General features: G+C 48.8%; 2 protein-coding genes across 6 annotated transcripts in view; one reads left to right on the forward strand and one right to left on the reverse strand.

Annotated features, from left to right (window-relative positions):
* DUS2 (dihydrouridine synthase 2) overlaps positions 1-14879 on the reverse strand; it is a 54827-nt gene extending 39948 nt beyond the window's left edge. For 2 of the 5 annotated variants that reach the window (XM_043526337.1, XM_043526332.1), the window contains exons 1-3: positions 14743-14879; positions 9483-9625; positions 341-386 (exon numbers count right to left, since the gene is read on the reverse strand). In XM_043526337.1, coding sequence (XP_043382272.1) covers positions 341-386; positions 9483-9608 — 172 coding nt within the window. In that variant the 5' untranslated portion in view covers positions 9609-9625; positions 14743-14879. Of the gene's footprint in view, positions 1-340; positions 387-9482; positions 9626-13977; positions 14089-14742 lie in introns of those variants that run through there. The other 3 variants (XM_043526333.1, XM_043526334.1, XM_043526335.1) reach the window with 3 other exon arrangements.
* A 56-nt stretch (positions 14880-14935) lies between these two features.
* Positions 14936-16870, forward strand: DDX28 (DEAD-box helicase 28). Its single transcript, XM_007053983.4, has one exon. It carries the CDS (start codon positions 14936-14938, stop codon positions 16601-16603), a length of 1668 nt encoding a protein of 555 aa, XP_007054045.2. The 3' UTR covers positions 16604-16870.
* Positions 16871-17061: the final 191 nt, after the last annotated feature.

Here is a 17061-nt window from a genome sequence, read left to right on the forward strand (position 1 = left end):
GAACATATAAACTCATTTCATTCTTTAAGCAAGAAGTCATTTTAAAAGATTTCACCAATTATGTGCAAGTTGCTAAAAACAAATTAGATCTTAACCTTTTAGTTTTAATAATGTAAGTAATTATGAATAACAATAATGAAATTATTTTTTTTTCCATTTTATTTTTAACCCAAATGTGTCCCTCTAACACTTTATTCAATGGAATGGGAATATTAACACCTCTTGTAGCTACTGCTTAAGTGTCTCTGGCTACCAAATCAACAAAGTAAACGAGCATTTCTCATCATTTACTGAAGAAAAATGGTACTTGAAAGTTTTTATCAAAATATATTGTACTTGCCATTTACAACTCTTTTGCACTGCACCATCTTTATGTCAATCAGCTCCTAAGAATAAAGATCAGAAATATATGTAAGTGAATTAAAAAAACAAAATAAAAATACACTAGCAAGTTTATCAAAGTAAAATTGGTTAATTTGCCTCTTATGAGAGATATTATAGTTCAGCTCTAGAGAAACAGCACAAGAGGACATGAATGAAAATTAAAGAAACACTGTAAAATACAACAGTTTATGACCACAATTAGATTTCATAACCATATGTACAGAAATGTTATAACAGTAGACTAGATCAGTGACCCATATAATCAACTATCCTATGGTAATTTTAGAGCTTGGGGCAAAAAGTGACCAGACACCTATAGCCAGGAGACTAATCCTATCATGCAAAGGCTGATACAAAAGGGGGCAACCTCTCATCAGCAAAGTCCAGGAGCGTTACCTTGATGAGAAGCCCAGGACCCACCTCTCTAGATAGGAGAAACTCTGCAGTTTCCTGGAGATATTCTCAAATGCTGAAAGAATCAGATTTTACTGACAACTTTTCTCCATTTCTTCACTATCCAACAGCCATTAAACGAGGCAACAATAAATTTGATTTTTTGTCTTTGCTCAAACTGCACCTGTACCCCGATATAACGCGGTCCGCGGGAGCCAAAAAAAATCTTACCGCGTTATATGTGAACCGCGTTATATCAAACTTGCTTTGGCCCCCCTGCTCCTTGTCCCCTGACCGCCTCCTCCACAGACCCCCTGTCCCTAATCACCCCCAGGACCCCATCCCGTACCCAACCCCTCTGCTCCCTGTTCCGACTGCCCCGACCCCTATCCACACCCCCGCCCCGACAGGCACTCAGACGCCGTGGCTGGGAGCTGGCGGAGTGGAGCGGGCTGGGGCCAGGCTGCTCCTCCTCCATCGCTGCTGGTGAGTGTGTGTGTGGGGGGATCCCTTCCCCCAAGCTCCCTCCCCCAAGCAACACAGCTGGGGCTGGGGCGAGGGAAGCGGAGCGGGCTGCTCCCAGCCCCCTGCTAATCCCCCGGGCCACTCTGGGCCTGCGGGGCCCCCAAAAATGCCCCCCCACAACTCCTGCCTCCCAGACCCTGGAGGGGTGGGGTGGGGGGGCCCTGCTTTACCGCGTTGTATGCGAACCCATGTTATATCAGGTCACGTTATATTGGGGTAGAGGTGTATCTAGTCAAGGTCAGACTCTATATCATACAGAAAAGGAACCTATTTTAGAAGACAAAAGGAAGCCAAATGGTTAAGGAACATGGAAGACAAAATTGTATGAAGACTATAATGAACTGAGAGCATATGTTATCTACAGATTAAAGTTCCCACTCTATTGTAATCGGTCCTTTTTTTTCTAGAAAGACATTTTCATATCCTGTGATAATTTTGAAGGCTATTACAATGGCCATTCCACAATCAACACAAAGGGTCTGCCAGTATTTCTACTCCAAAATCAGTTTTTCAGGGCTTCTAATTTGGATGGTAAAGCTGCAGGCTGTAACCATAAAAAGTGTCTCAGCCTGGGAATTAAAATATATAGGTTCTTTTCTGCAGGCTTCTGTGCTGGAAACCAAAGCTTCAAGACGCCAGACCGCAGGAAGCCTAAAAGCGTGTTTTGGCAGCACAGACAATCCACAACACTGTTTTGCCAAGGAACCCAAAGCCAGCAGGTACAATCCAGAAAATGGGCATGGGCTGCCAGTAAAAGGGTATGCTTGGGCAGAGCATCTAGAGTATGAACTGATTCAGCAGCTTCCCCTGGACTGGGACACAAACCTGCATTCAGCTCTTAACTCTGCCAGACTTTCAGCATGGCCTTGGGCAAGTCATGTGTGTCTCAGTTCCCCATCTACGAACTGGGGATGATTTGTCTTCTCTGGTCTTCTCTACACAGGGACATTCAGGAGAATGAACTACATTCACTTCTAAAGTGAACTACAACCAGGGGAGCAGGGATAGCTCAGTGGTTTGAGCATTGGCCTGCTAAACCCAGGGTTGTGAGCTCAATCCTTGAGGGGCCCATTTAGGGATCTGGGGCAAAATTGGGGATTGGTCCTGCTTCGAGCAGGGGGTTGGACTAGATAATCTCCTGAGGTCCCTTCCAACCCTGATATTCTATGATACACTAAATCAAATTAAGTCCACTTTAATTCTGCATAAGAGCATCTGCACATGGGTTTAATGTGGTTTAACTAGTCCAATTTAAATTCACACCTTTAATTAATTTGGATTAACTTTCCCAAGTGTCCCTGTGTAGACAAGACCTCTGAACGGTATCATAAGGGGTGAGTGACACAACCCTCAAGAGTCTATTCTCTGTTGGTGCAACTATATCGAGCCAAAGATACCTATTCCAAAATGCTACATTGGTGCATAACCTTCCAAGAATACGACATGAAAATTGTGCATATTAAGGGAAGAAAAAATACTGTAGCAGACACTTGTCCAGGCAAGAGGGTTATGACCCAAAGCCTACAGAATAGCTGGTGGCTGACTACGCTGCTTCATCGTAAGGGGGAGGGGGGGTGTGATCGTCAGAACTTCTTAATGCCAATTGGCAAAGGGCTCACTGTTCTGTAAAAGCAACTTCTATCAGGCCAGACAAGCTCACTACACCTAACATACTGCTTTCGCAGTATTTATCCATCAATATACTCGGAGGGGGGGATTCTGTGGGACTGCGCACCCATGGATGCAGTTTTTTTGGGCGGTTGCCCCCCTCCAAACAGAGGCGAGGCACGGGCTAACATGCCACTGCGCCCCCCTCATTCCACAAGTGCAGAGCTGCCCAGCTGAAAGAAGCTGTGTCTCAGCTCACACTGACTGCAGCTGAACACTGCCTCCTGGGTCCTAGCGCCAGTCATGCACCATTTCGGTGTGCTGGGAGCCTTCCTGTTTTCTATTCTGTGCAACAGTGAGTGCCCACGGTGGGGCTGGGTTGGGGGTGTGGGGGAAATGAGGGAAGGGAGGGTAAAGGGATGGGGGCAGAGGCAGTGGGAAAGGAAGGGGGGTTGGAATGTGGGAGGGGGATGGAGAAGAAAAGGGGATAGGGGAATCGCTGGGGAAAGCTGGAGCCCGGCAGGTGGCATCCCCTCAGCAGAAGCTGGGGCTCCTCTGTTAAGCAGGCCCATCAAACCCTCACCCTGACAAGCCCTACCCTCCTACACCTGGACCCCTCCAAGGAGCCCCTCACAACCAGACCCCCACCACACTAATCCCCACTCCACCAAGCCCCACTCCCCCAGCACCCAGACCCCCCAACTGAGCCCCCTCACACCCAGTCCCCCCCTGCCAAGCCCCATCTCCCCACACCCAGCCCCACGCTCCTGAGCCCCAACCACTTGCACCTGGAATCCCCTGCAGAATCCCATTGACCCTGTACCTGGAACACCCCAACAAGCCTCTGTACATCCTGATCTCCCACTGAGCCACCCACACCCAGATTGCCCCACACAGAACCCTCTCACCCCACACCTGGATCCCCCCACACTTGGATCCTGCTGGGCTGAGCCTGCCCAACCACACCTGGCACAGAGGGACAGGGCCCCAGGATGTTTCTGGGGCAGGCCCAGCCCTTGCATTGTTTCAGGGTCAGGTGAAGCCTCACTGCTGAGTCTCTGTACTGATGGAGGTAAGAACTTCAGGGTGATCTCCCACCTCAATGCAGCCAGTGGCCTGTGCTCCCCACTGCCATGCTGGAGCCACATTTATTTATTGACAAATAAAATTTGCAGCATTTTGCAGAATTTTAAAATATTCTGTGCATAATTTTTTTTGGCACAGAGTTCCCTGAGGAGTAATCAACAGCATCTTGCAAGGTATCAAATGTAAGCTATCAAATGATACACCCTTCATTAATTAACCATTGTGAAATGAATGTATAGACACTATATAAGGAGTTACACTTACACACTGAAGATACGTTTTAAAATCTGTAACATGGCAGAGTTCATAAACAAGTTCTTTGCCTGAAAAAGCATGTTTAGTCACCTCTCTCTGTTTCAGATGTAAACTAAGCATTATTATTCAATACAATGTAAGCCCCATGTGTATATGCAAACAACAAGGGGATGTGAAATTATCAAGAAGAGTAGATTAAAATCAGAGAGCATTTCAAAAGGTTTACTGAACTATAACTGAGCAATAAGTGCAAAATTTTTGTTATCAATTCACAGAGGAAATTCCTTGAAGGGTGGGGGTGGGTGCTCATGAAAGTTCAGATCCTTGTTTTGACTGAAAACCACAAGCTCTGTCAAAGACTGAATCCTTGGGAGAAAATCGACTTCATTAGACAGGAACTGAAACTACTACTAAGTGTAGACCTAAGATTTCGTTTTATGTTTTGTTTTATATATGTAGCCATTTCTATTTCTACTTATCAGCCTTATTCACTATCTTTTAAAGTTTTACTATAAATATATTTCAGTGTTGCAATGTTAAGGACCAGATCCTGAGTTGTACCAGTCAAGCTGTGTGTACACTCTCTCTTTGGGGCCAGCTTACCTGGTAATTTCTGAGAGCGTTCAGAGACAGGGGTTGGAAACTGCTACTCAAGACAAGACAGCGCAAGTCTCTCTACTCTGCCTGGAAGGCTCACTGCCAGAAGTTCTATAGACAAACCCCATAATGCTAGCCCACTTCAATCCTTTGCCTCTCCTCCAAGAATGCTAACAAGTGTGAAAATTTGAGGTAGTTCTGGTGATGGCTTTTGTTCATAGACAATTTTCCATTTGCAACTAAAATTAAACCACCATGTTCCTTTCATTGAGGCTCCCAAACAGCGATCAAATAAACTTTCATGACCAACCTGTGCTGGATTCAAATGGCAACATAATGAAAGGCTCTATATCTACCAATATCTTGAGTCATCTATTTCCTCTTAATGTTATTTTTTTAATTAAGGGAGTGCATGTGTACCCAATCGGTCCATTTTATCATTCATTTATTGAGTGTTGTGTGATTTTATAATTAACTCATATGCTATATCATAGGTAATCATTGCATGCTACATGGATTTCAATTGTAGGATTACAGAAGTATAAGAATGATCAGTAATTAGAAGTGATAGGTATGTATTAGATATCTGAGGCCTGGTCTACACTACGAGTTTAGGTCGAATTTAGCAGCATTATCTCGATTTAACCCTGCACCCATCCACACGACGAAGCCCATTTTTTCCAACTTAAAGGGCTCTTAAAATCGATTTTTTTACTCCACCCCCGACGAGGGGATTAGCGCTTAAATCGGCCTTGCTGGGTCGAATTTGGAGTACTGTGGACACAATTCGACGGTATTGGCCTCCGGGAGCTATCCCAGAGTACTCAGTTGTGACCGCTCTGGACAGCACTCTCAACTCAGATGCACTGGCCAGGTAGACAGGAAAAGGCCCGCGAACTTTTGAATCTCATTTCCTGTTTGGCCAGTGTGGCGAGCTCACCTGCACAGGTCACCATGCAGAGCTCATCATCACAGGAGACCATGCAGTCTCAGAATTGCCAAAGAGCTCCAGCATGGACCAAACGGGAGGTACGGGATCTGATCGATGTACGGGGAGACAAATCTGTGCTGGCAGAATTCCGCTCGAAAAGACGAAATGCAAAATATTTGAAAAAAATCTCCAATGGCATGAAGGACAGAGGCTATAACAGGGACCTGCAGCAGTGCCACATGAAAATTAAGGAGCTCAGGCAAGCCCACCAAAAAACCAGAGAGGCAAACGGCCGTTCCGGTTCAGAGCCCCAGACATGCCGCGATTCTATGATGAGCTGCATGCCATTCACCACTACCCCAACCCTGTGCTTTGACTCCGTCCCAGGAGTGGGAGGCAACATGGAAGCGGGTTTTGGGGGCGAGAAAGATGATAATGAGGAGGAGGTTGTAGACAGCTCACAGCAAGGAAGCGGAGAAACTGGTTTCCCCAACAGCCAGGATCTGTTTATCACCCTGGACCTAGACCTAGTTACCCCCCCCCCCCCCCCCCCCCCCCCCCCCCCCCCCGAACCCACCCAAGGCGGGCTCCCGGACCCTGAAGGCGGAGAAGGGACCTCTGGTGAATGTACCTTTATAAATATGATACATGGTTTAAAAGCAAGTGTGTTTAATGATTAATTTGCCCTGGCATTCGCGGCCAGTACAGCTACTGGGGATGGAGGATGGAGCGGAAATCCTCCAGGGACATCTCCATAAAGCTCTCCTGGATGTACTCCCAAAGCCTTTGCAAAAGGTTTCTGGGGAGGGCAGCCTTACTCCATCCTCCATGGTAGGACACTTTACCACGCCAGGCCAGTAGCACCTAGTCGGGAATCATTGCAGAACAAAGCATTGCAGCGTATGGTCCCGTTGTTTGCTGGCATTCAAACAACATCCCTTCTTTATCTCTCTGTGTTACCCTCAGGAGAGTGATATCATTCATGGTCACCTGGTTGAAATAGGGTGGTTTTAGTAAGCAGACATTCAGAGGTGCCCGTTCCTGCTGGGCTGTTTGCCTGTGGCTGAACGGAAATCTTCCCTGCTGTTAGCCACACGGTGGGGGGAGGGGTGAATTGGGTTTCATCCCAGAGAATTGGGTGTGTGTGGGGGGGGGGTGGGGGTGGGAGAGGGGGTTAGTTGGGTTTCTGCTGCACGTGAACCTGGAAACCGCAGCCCCTCCTTTTAAATTGCCAACCCATTTTTATTGGGCAACCCAATGGCTACTTCATATGGGAAACGAAGGCGCTGCTGTTTGAAGCCATTCCCACATGTTATGAAAGTTAAAGAAGCCAAAAAACTGTGGCTTACCATGGCTGCCTGCAAGCCGAATTCTGCTGCCTGGCCCTGCGCGAGTGATCTCTCACAACAAACCTGGCATACCCTCAATACAAGGCAAAAATGCGACCTTGTAATGAAAGCACATGTGCTATGTAATGTTAACAGCAAGGTTTACCATGAAAGAGTGTACCCATTGTTCTATAAAATGTGTCTTTTTAACTACCACTCTCCCTTTTTTTTCCCCCCTCCACCAGCTGCATATGTTTCTCCTTCCCAGAGGCTAGTGAAGATTAGAAGGCGAAAAAAACGCACTCACGATGAAATGTTCTCTGACCTCATGCTGTCCTCCCACAATGCCCAAATGCACATTCTACCACCGTTCTGCACTTGCTCAGCCTATAGTTGAACAGCTTCTGACTACTGTGCAGGGTGCATGTGTATGGCTTTATGAGCCATGGCATTAAGGGGTAGGCTGGGTCCCCAAGGATAACTACAGGCATTTCAACATCCCCAACGGTTATTTTCTGGTCTGGAAAGTAAGTCCCTTGCTTTAGCTGTTGAAACAGACCAGAGTTCCTGAAGTTGCGAGCGCCATGTACCTTTCCCGGCCATCCCACGTTGATGTTGGTGAAACGTCCCTTGTGGTCCACCAGTGCTTGCAGCATCATTGAAAAGTACCCCTTGCGGTTTATGTACTAGCTGCCTTGGTGCTCCGGTGCCAAGATAGGGATATGGGTTCCATCTATCGCCCCAACAGTTAGGGAATCCCATTGCAGCAAAGCCATCCACTATGACCTGCACATTTCCCAGAGGCACTACCCTTGATATCAGCAGCTCCGTGATAGCGTTGGCTACTTGCATCACAGCAGCCCCCACAGTAGATTTGCTCACTCCAAATTGATGCCCGACTGACCCGTAGCTGTCTGGCGTTGCAAGCTTCCACAGGGCTATCGCCACTCGCTTCTCAACTGCGAGGGCTGCTCTCATCTTGGTATTCTTGTGCTTCAGGGCAAGGGAAAGCAAGTCACAAAGTTCCATGAAAGTGCCCTTACGCACGCGAAAGTTTCGCAGCCACTGGGAATCATCCCAGACCCGCAACACTATGAGGTCTCACCAGTCTGTGCTTGTTTCCCAGGCCCAGAATCAGCGTTCCACACCATGAACCTGCCCAACTGACACCATGATGTGCACACTGCAGGGGCCCGTACTTTGTGAGAAGTCTATGTCCATGTCCTCATCACTCTCCTCACTGCGCCGCAGTCGCTTCCTCCTCGCCTGGTTTCACTTTTCTTGCAGGTTATGGTTCTGCATATCCTGCTGGATAATGCGCGCAGTGATTATAGTGCTCATAATTGCCACAGTGATCTGAGCGCGCTCCATGTTCCCAGTGCTATGGTATCTGCGATGGAAAAAGGCTCGAAACGATTGTCTGCCATTGCTTTCACCGAGGGAGGGAGGGAGGGAAGGGGGGCGGCCTGACGATATGTACCCAGAACCACCCACGACAATGTTTTTGCCCCATCAGGCACTGGGATTTCTACCCAGAATTCAAATGGGCGGAGGAGACTGCGGAACTGTGGGATAGCTACCCACAGTGCAATGCTCTGGAAGTCGACGGTTGCATCGATATTGTGGACGCACTCCGCCAACTAAATGCACTTAGAGCATTTGTATGGGGACACACACAATCGACTGTATAAAAATGCTTTCTACAAAACCGACTTCTATAAATTCGACCTAATTTCCTAGTGTAGACATACCCTAAGTAAACAGGGTTGAAATGCAAGGCCTACAGGCTCAGGCCTGTAAAATGTTAGCCCAGATTAGAAAAATTGAGCTTCCTATGGAAAACTCTAGCAGGAACCATCCCTCTACTAGTGATCAATTGGCAAGGCAGCCACCAGACCATAAGAATATTGTTTAGGATGTGAGTATAACTATACTTGTAACTTGTGCAGAGGTCTTTATAGAATTTTTATTTATATATATATATATATATATATATGCGTAATCATAACTTTAATTGTAACTTTAATAAAATTTATAAAACAGACTTATACTTATAAATGTATGAGTGGTCACTATCCTTGGCCCTTATGTGTTCCTAGAGAAGCTAAATCTGAAGCAAATAGCAGAGGTGACTTTCACTCCATTAAGCTTGAAACTGTAGCCACCAGAGCCAAACCCACGGTGGTGTAATACCACATTACAAAATTCACTCTAAATAAAATAAAAGGCTACACATGAAAGTTTGAAGACCATTCAGTAACAATACTAATCCCTTTAACATTCATGAGGATATGACTACTGAGAAACCAATATTGTTCATAAAACTGCCATATCATAAGAAAACAGAGCCTCCCCCATCTCCTTAGCCTTCATACCTCACAGTATACAATATCAGCACCAAAATCCAAAGCCAAAAGACGCATGGGTAATGTTCCAACCCGCACCATGGGAGCCAGAATTTTCTTGCTTCTGAAACAGAGTGCTGGAGTGTTCACAGTCATTCCTTTTGTTGTATGCTCTGAAACAGAAAGCAAAACAAATGAGGGAAACATTCTCTCTGCCAGTGTACATGTAGAATCAAGATTTCCTTACCCCACTGCCATCAAAATTCATGTTCTTGTTTTTTTAAACCTACTATTTATTACTAAAAAAAGTTGTCCACTTGCTTTTTCATTTTGATAGAAAATGGATCTAGCTAAAGGGATTAACCTCACATTTTCTCAAATGAGTTTCTTCAGGAATCCCTGCATTTGACTGCTAAGGAGCAAAGCAGACTGATTTATAAGCCAACCATCTAAAAGAAATACAGGTGGGCCTTCACTCCCAGCCTTATAAGTACTACTGTGTACTTATAACTAGATTCCTGTGCAGATACAAAATTATATCTGCCGATGAGGATATCTGTGGATATAAAGTGGATGTCCGTGGAGATGCAGGGCTCTACCAGGAACTGCAGCAGCATGTCGGGATGCCGCTCACAGGAGCCAGCACCCAGCCCGGTTAGCTCCTCCAGCATGGCTTTACTGCTTCCAGTGGGCACCAGGCTCACCAGCAGCTGTCCTTGGTCACGCTAGTGTGTGCAAGCAGCTTGCACACTCATAGAGAGGAGTCCCTTCCATGCAGTGGTGTACATCTTTTGTCTAGGAGCACACAGTTATTGTTGATGAGGCATGGTGGCAGAGAGGAGTCAGCTGGACACCAGGAGGAGGATGGGAAAAACAGACTGGACAAGGAGCTGCAGGAGGGAGGAACTGAGATTGGCTGGGTAAGAAGACAGGAGACAAGGTGGAGGAAGAGTTTGGAATGTCTGGGCAAACAGACTGGCTAGAGAAGCCGGAGAAGTGGAGCGTGGAAGTGGCTGTGTGAGGAGAACAGGACAGGGACAGGGTGGAGGGAACAAGGCAAAAGGGATAAAACTTGGATGGCATGAGCAGAAGGGTCTGTGCCCATTGCAGCACACTCCCTTCCAGAGCCTGCAATGGAACCAAAGATTTCTGCTTGAGTCTAACCATTCCTCTGCTTATAAATACTTGTGAAACCCTCTGACAAAGCGTCTCATTTTTCTCTACTGCTAGTACACATACAGAATTACAATCAACTATCAGTTACTCCATTAGCTCAAGTAGCAGAGGTGTGTACGGTAGAATTAAAGGTTCTAACTCTACTGATGACCCATGTAGGGGTTGATAAGATGTCACAGGATGGAATTTGTACTTTTGCAGTTTAGTTTTTTATAGCCTACGAAATTACACAGAAATCAAAAACACTAGATGAAAACATTATCGTTGCAAAGTCAAGCTCTCAAGATTTAGGAATTGCCAGAATTAAGGTTGCCTGGGAAACCTTACTTTGACTCCTTTGAGCGTATGCATTATGATACAAACTTTAATTACATACTATTTTTTCCAAAGCATTCCTCCCTCATTCAGTGTACAGGATAGACTTGCTCTGTGGATGAATCAGGGGTGTGTAATGAAGGAGACTGTTGTCTGTAGGACCCCTGCTTCATTTGTTGCAGAATCTGGAAGGTGTATAGTAACTGAACAGGGGCTTGCAAGAAAAGAAAGGATGGTCTCATAGTTAAGGCAGGTGAATGCTGCCCTGGTGAACTGGATTCTCTCTGCCACAGAGTCCCTATGTGACGCTAGGCAACTCATTTAAATCAAACCTTTCAAAGGTGGTCACTAATTATGTGTTGCTTATTTTCTGGATACTTGACTTGAGACTTCGGCATGTGATTTGCAAAAGTGATGATTACTTACAATTACAACTGAAAGTCAATTGGAGCTGTGAACACAGAGTCCTACATAATGTTGCTGACTCTGTAAAACTCAGTCCTAGGCAATTTATGGATGCTTTTGATCTTAATCTCCGTCCCCACATCCATAAAATGGGGATATAACCACCTCTCATTTCACAGATCTCCTGTGAAAATAAATTCATTAGTGTCTGAGTGCTTCACAAACATTATAGTGATCAGGTACCATCGAAAAACCCATGAAGGAATTATTAATTCTGTCTTCGTAGAAGGATTGGAGTAATGTGCAATAAATTAGGCACGGGCAATAGCGAACAATGAGAAAACAAAATACTGAATAGCTGCCAAGTGAGTACCATCCATTATGTGCATTAAATGAGGTAGGAATTTTATGGAAAAAAATACCATGTGAACATGTAATTAAAGAATATCAAATTAATATGCACAAGAGAGGGGTGAATTAAAGTGACACAGACAACCTTAATTCCAGCATTTCCTTACTTCTGAGTGCTTCACTTTGCAACCTTAATAATGTTATTTCAGTTTAGTTTGTGTATTTGATATACACAGTAGAACTCAGTTTATCTGACTAAAAGAAGTGGTGTGGAATTTATGTGAATAAACAGTCCACACCTTTGAGACTTCTAGACTGGAGAACTGCAACACTCTTCTGCTAGGGCTATACTTCAAGGTCACTTTCAGCTGATGTAGAAAACATCCATTAGACATCAGCTATGGAGATCACATCACACCAATTCTTCAGCAGCTGCACTATGCTTCCTACATGATGCTGGGTGCAACAGAAGCTGTGGAGTTCATGCTCTGCAGCCTCATCTTGCTTGTGTCCCCTTTCACAACAAGCTGTTACAGTAGCTGGAGTCAGCTACGTACTACTCCTGAGGGAATTATGTGTCAAAAAACTAAAAATTCTGTGCACACTACTTTAAAATTCTGCAAAAATTTGCAAATTTTATTTGTCAATAAATAAATGTGGAGGCTCCAGCACAGCAGTGAGAAACAGGCCACTGACTTCACAGAGGTGGGAGATCACCCCCCACCCCTGGTGGTGAGACACATCCCAGGGCTCTGCCCCTCTGTGCCAGGAGCACCAGGTGTGGGCAGGCAGCTCAGCCCAGCAGGATCCAAGTGTGGAGGGGCTTAGTGTGTGTGTGTGGGGGGGGGGGGTGGGAGTGGTGCGGTTCCAGGTGTGGGATAAGAGGGTTGTGTATGGGGAAATCTGAGTGCAAGTGGCTCAGTGGAGGGTCCGGGTGCAGGAAGGATCTGGATGCACTGGGGCTTGATGGTGGGGTTCTGGGTGCAGGGGCAATGGGACTATGCAGGGCATCCAGACGAATGTGGTTAGGGCTCAGCAGGGGGTCTGGGTGTTGGAGGGCAATGGGGATCAGCAGGGGGGGTCTGGAGCGCTCAGCGGGGGAGTCTGGGTGCGGAGGGCTTGGGCGGACAGGAGAGCAGCTCCCCCGTGGCTAAGTAGTGATGGGCGCAGGAAACGGGAGATGGGGCGCAGCATTTCTTGCAGCCAGGGAAGGTTTATGGGGGTGGGTCTGACCCAGTCCCAGCAACTCCCTGCAGGGGAACTGTGCTCCTTTCCCACCCTCAGCTCAGCTGGGACTAGCAGCTGAGCCCAGTGCAGGGTATGAGCCACCGGCCCAGGCATCCCTAATGCTGTGTGGTGCTCGGTGGGATAGGTGTTTGGAAGGCTCGGAGGGGAGTTTTGGGTGAAGGGGGCTGAGGCTCTCTGGTACAACAGACTGATCTATCCTAGCATTCCCCCTGACATTCTCCTGCTGTTGCGTTTCATCTTTGGATCTCATTGTTGTGAGAGTCTCTCTTCATCTTTCCTATTGGCCTCTCGTTATTAGGGTTTCAATCCTCTGCCTTGTGGGTGTAAAGTCAATTTTTCACACAACTGATCAGTTAATTTTAAGTCAGTCAGAGGCAAAAGTTGACACATTAGCAGAACCTGAGTAAATAGCCTAAAGAATCAGAACACCCAGAATCTACATTCTCAAGCAGTTCCTCACCACAAAAGAAGCGACAAATGCAAGATGACAATTCATGGTAAGAGGTCTGGGGGATAGTTTTTCTTCTTTGCCTACTGGGTCAGCGTATACTTAAGACTGATCTAAAGTAGGCAACTAGAGTTTGGACTAAACAGGAAAACAGCATATTTGGAATAAGGCACTCCTTTCATATATAGTTTAAACTATCTAGGTGAACTGGCTAATTAGAAACAACTTGTAATGTGTAATATAACATCTGCACATGATCTAACATTTAAAGTTGCCAGGAGCCAGTGTCCTCGAATAAAAACTGGGAGAGGTTGTTGCAGCTGTCTTCATCACCTTTAATAATGATTTGCCTTCAGATATTTTGTAGCATACTTTGCTACTCTCTCAGGACCTGACTGAAAGCCCGCTAAGTCAATGAGTCTTTCCATTGACTTCCATGGGCGGTGCATGAGGCCCCTATTGACCAGATCACTTATTTCCAACCAATTTTAATTACAAACAAGAGACCTGCTTCTGCTACCAGATAAGTCAATAAGAGTTCTGTCAATACATACAACACCCATTAGCATTATTAACGCTTACCATCTGCGCATGCATCTGAAGAACACAACCCTATGGTTTAAAAATTGGGCAGATATCTACTAGTTAGAGGTGACTACTAAGCCTCCTAGTTAGAAGCGGATACAGCAAGATCTGGGGGTGGAGAAAGAAGCCATTAGTGCAGTGGAAGAGACAAAAAATTTTCTCACTGCACGAGGCAGGGAGTGACTGGAAAGTGCCTGGCACATGCTAGGCACCACTGTAATCTCTATCTCTACAAACTATCACCATGGTGCCCTAGGGGGCAGCTCGGTCTTCTCAGTACTGGCTCCCACCCAATAACAAGGATTCCTGCCAAGGGATTGGTCCCAGGATGGTGCTCAAGGCCTGCATCTTTTGTACTGACAGTCTGAGCACCCCTGGACTAAGGAGACCAGGGGTTGGGGAGTGAGAGAAGCAGAGACTGGAGCAGTTATAAAAATGGGGAGAAACGGGAGCCACTGAAGCAGCCATGGAGATGGGGGGGGGGGGGCGCGCGGGCCGGGGAGGGAAGGGGACCCCCGGGCCGGCCGCGAGGGGGGGCGCGGGGAGCCTGGGGACGGTGGAGCAGGGCATGGGGCAGCTATTGGGGGGCGGGGGGAGCCCTGGGGGCGGGGGGGAGCCCTAGGGCCGGCCCTGAGGGGCGGGGGAGGGAGCGGGCGCGCATCTCCATCGCGGAGAACCAGCCCCCCAGGGCAGGGCGCCCCACACACACTGGAGCCGCCCGGCTAACGCCGCCCCTAGCCAGGCCTCGCCAGCTCCGCTCACCTGCCGAACTGAGCCTGGCCGGCGGCACCTCGCTCGCCCTCGCGCTGCACGGCCGCAACCCCCCCCGAGCCTGCACCGGCTCCCGCTGCGCATGCGCCTCCCCTCCCGGCCCTCGTATCGCACGTCATCAGGGGGCGCCCCTTCGCCTCCCCACGTGGGTGCTTCTCGCGGAAGGCCGCGGTAGCCGCCCGGGATGGCGCTGAGCAAGGCCGGGCGGCTGATGGCGGCCCCCGGGGAGCTGGCGCTGGGCGGGGGCAGGACTTCCGCCGCGCGGCTCCTCCTGGTGCGCTGGGCGCAGGGCGGCGGCCCGCGGCCCCCGGAGAACGTGGTGCGGATCCCCTGGGCCTTGCAGCTGCGGCTGGCTCGGGAGCCGCGCAGGCGGGGCCGGGAGGGGCCGGTGGTTCCGACCCGGGCGGGGAAGCTGCTGCTGCGGAGCCGGCGGCCGCAGCTGAGCCAGCCTCGCTGCCTGACGCTGGGGCGCTGGGAGCGGCCGCTCCTGGTCTCGGCGGGCTGGAAGCACCGGCGCGCCTGCGGGGACTACTTCCAGCTGGAGCGCTCCCAAGAGCAGGCGCCGGCCCTGGCCCCGCAGCCTCCCCGAGCCGCGGGAGGGGGCGCCTCCTTCCAGGCGCTGGGGCTGGGGCCGGCGCTGGTGTCCGCCCTGCGGTCCCTCTCCGTCACCCAGCCCACGGCCGTGCAGCGCCGCGCCATCCCCACCCTGCTGCGCGGGGGGAACGCGCTGTGCGCCGCCGAGACGGGCAGCGGCAAGACCCTGGCCTATCTCCTCCCGCTGTTCCAGAAACTCCTGTCTCGGCCCGCGCTGGGCCCGGCCTGGCCGCCCTCCCCTCGCAGCCTGGTGCTGCTGCCCTCCCGGGAGCTGGCGGAGCAGGTGCGCAGCGTGGCCTCCTCCCTGGGCCGTTCCCTGGGACTGCGGGTGCGGGAGATTGGCGGGGGCCGGGGCATGGCCAGCGTGAAAAACCAGCTCCGCTCGGACCCCGATGCCGACTTGCTGGTGTCCACGCCTGGGGCCCTGTGCAAGGCGCTGCGGAAGCGGATGGTGAGGCTGGAGCGGCTGTGCTGTCTGGTGCTGGATGAGGCTGACACGCTGCTGGACTCCTCTTTCCTGGATCTGGTGGAGGAGGTGCTCATGCAAGCCCCCATCGCCCACAGCCCCAAGGAGGTGGCCGACCAGTGGGACATCAAAACCCAGCTAGTGATCGTCGGAGCCACCTTCCCTGAAGGGCTAGGTCAGTTGCTGAGCAAGGTCACCGATCTGGGCCGCTTCACCACTCTCACCAGCCAGAACTTGCACCACCTCCTGCCCCATGTCAAGCAGAAATTCATCCGCCTCAAAGGCAGCGACAAGTCATCTGAGCTACTGCAGCTCATCAAAGACCAGGGCCCCTCTAGCGGAGCCCTTCTCGTCTTCTGTAACAATGCCAGCACCGTCAACTGGCTCGGCTACATCCTGGATGATCACAAAATCAAGCACCTGAGGCTCCAGGGACAGATGCCTGCAGCTATGAGAGCAGGCATTTTCACCACCTTCCAGAAGGGACAAAGGGATGTCCTCATTTGCACAGACTTAGCTTCCCGTGGACTGGATACCAGCCGTGTGGAGCTTGTAGTCAACTATGACTTCCCATCCACGTTGCAAGACTATCTCCATCGGGTGGGGCGGGTTGGGCGTGTAGGCAGCACGGTGCCTGGGACTGTGGTTAGTTTTGTAACCCATCGTTGGGATGTTGATCTGGTGCGGAAGATAGAGACTGCAGCCCGGAGAAGGACCAGTCTCCCTGGGATGGAGACTGCCATTAAGGAGCCTTTGCCTAAAACAGACCTGACTCAGACTGACGAACAATGAAATGCTAATGTTCAAATTGGATTTAGGGTGCTGATAATGAGGTCTATTGAAGGCTAAATCAGCTAAACTTAGTTTTGTGAGTCAAAATGAGGATATGGGCTAAGAAACAACATAACAAAAGTGTTAAAGTTACCACTTCTGCCTGGTTAGTTACTGGCAGGTGCACTGATGCATATCAGTATGAACTGCTACTTCATGCTTTTTTAAATCTAAACATGTAACAAACCCCACAACTAATAAATAAATGCTAAATTTTTCCTCTGTTTAGTAAGGGCTGCATTGCATTTGATCAGTTCCTGAAATCTTGTAATTTTCATTTCAATTTAAATTAGGCATGACTTGAAGATATTACCTATTAGTTGATTTATTATAGTCTTGAACATATTACAGGATAAGGTATCGGTGCATAATCACAATATTCCCTCAAGTAGGCAGTGATTATTAGATGCAACTTACTT

The sequence above is a fragment of the Chelonia mydas genome, chromosome 12, assembly GCF_015237465.2.
Source record: "Chelonia mydas isolate rCheMyd1 chromosome 12, rCheMyd1.pri.v2, whole genome shotgun sequence".
Taxonomy (NCBI): Eukaryota; Metazoa; Chordata; order Testudines; family Cheloniidae; genus Chelonia; species Chelonia mydas.

What these genes read in the sequence shown, in the direction of transcription:
- DDX28 (XM_007053983.4), top strand. Translation starts at nt 14,936, where the DNA reads ATGGCGCTGAGCAAGGCCGGGCGGCTGATGGCGGCCCCCGGGGAGCTG.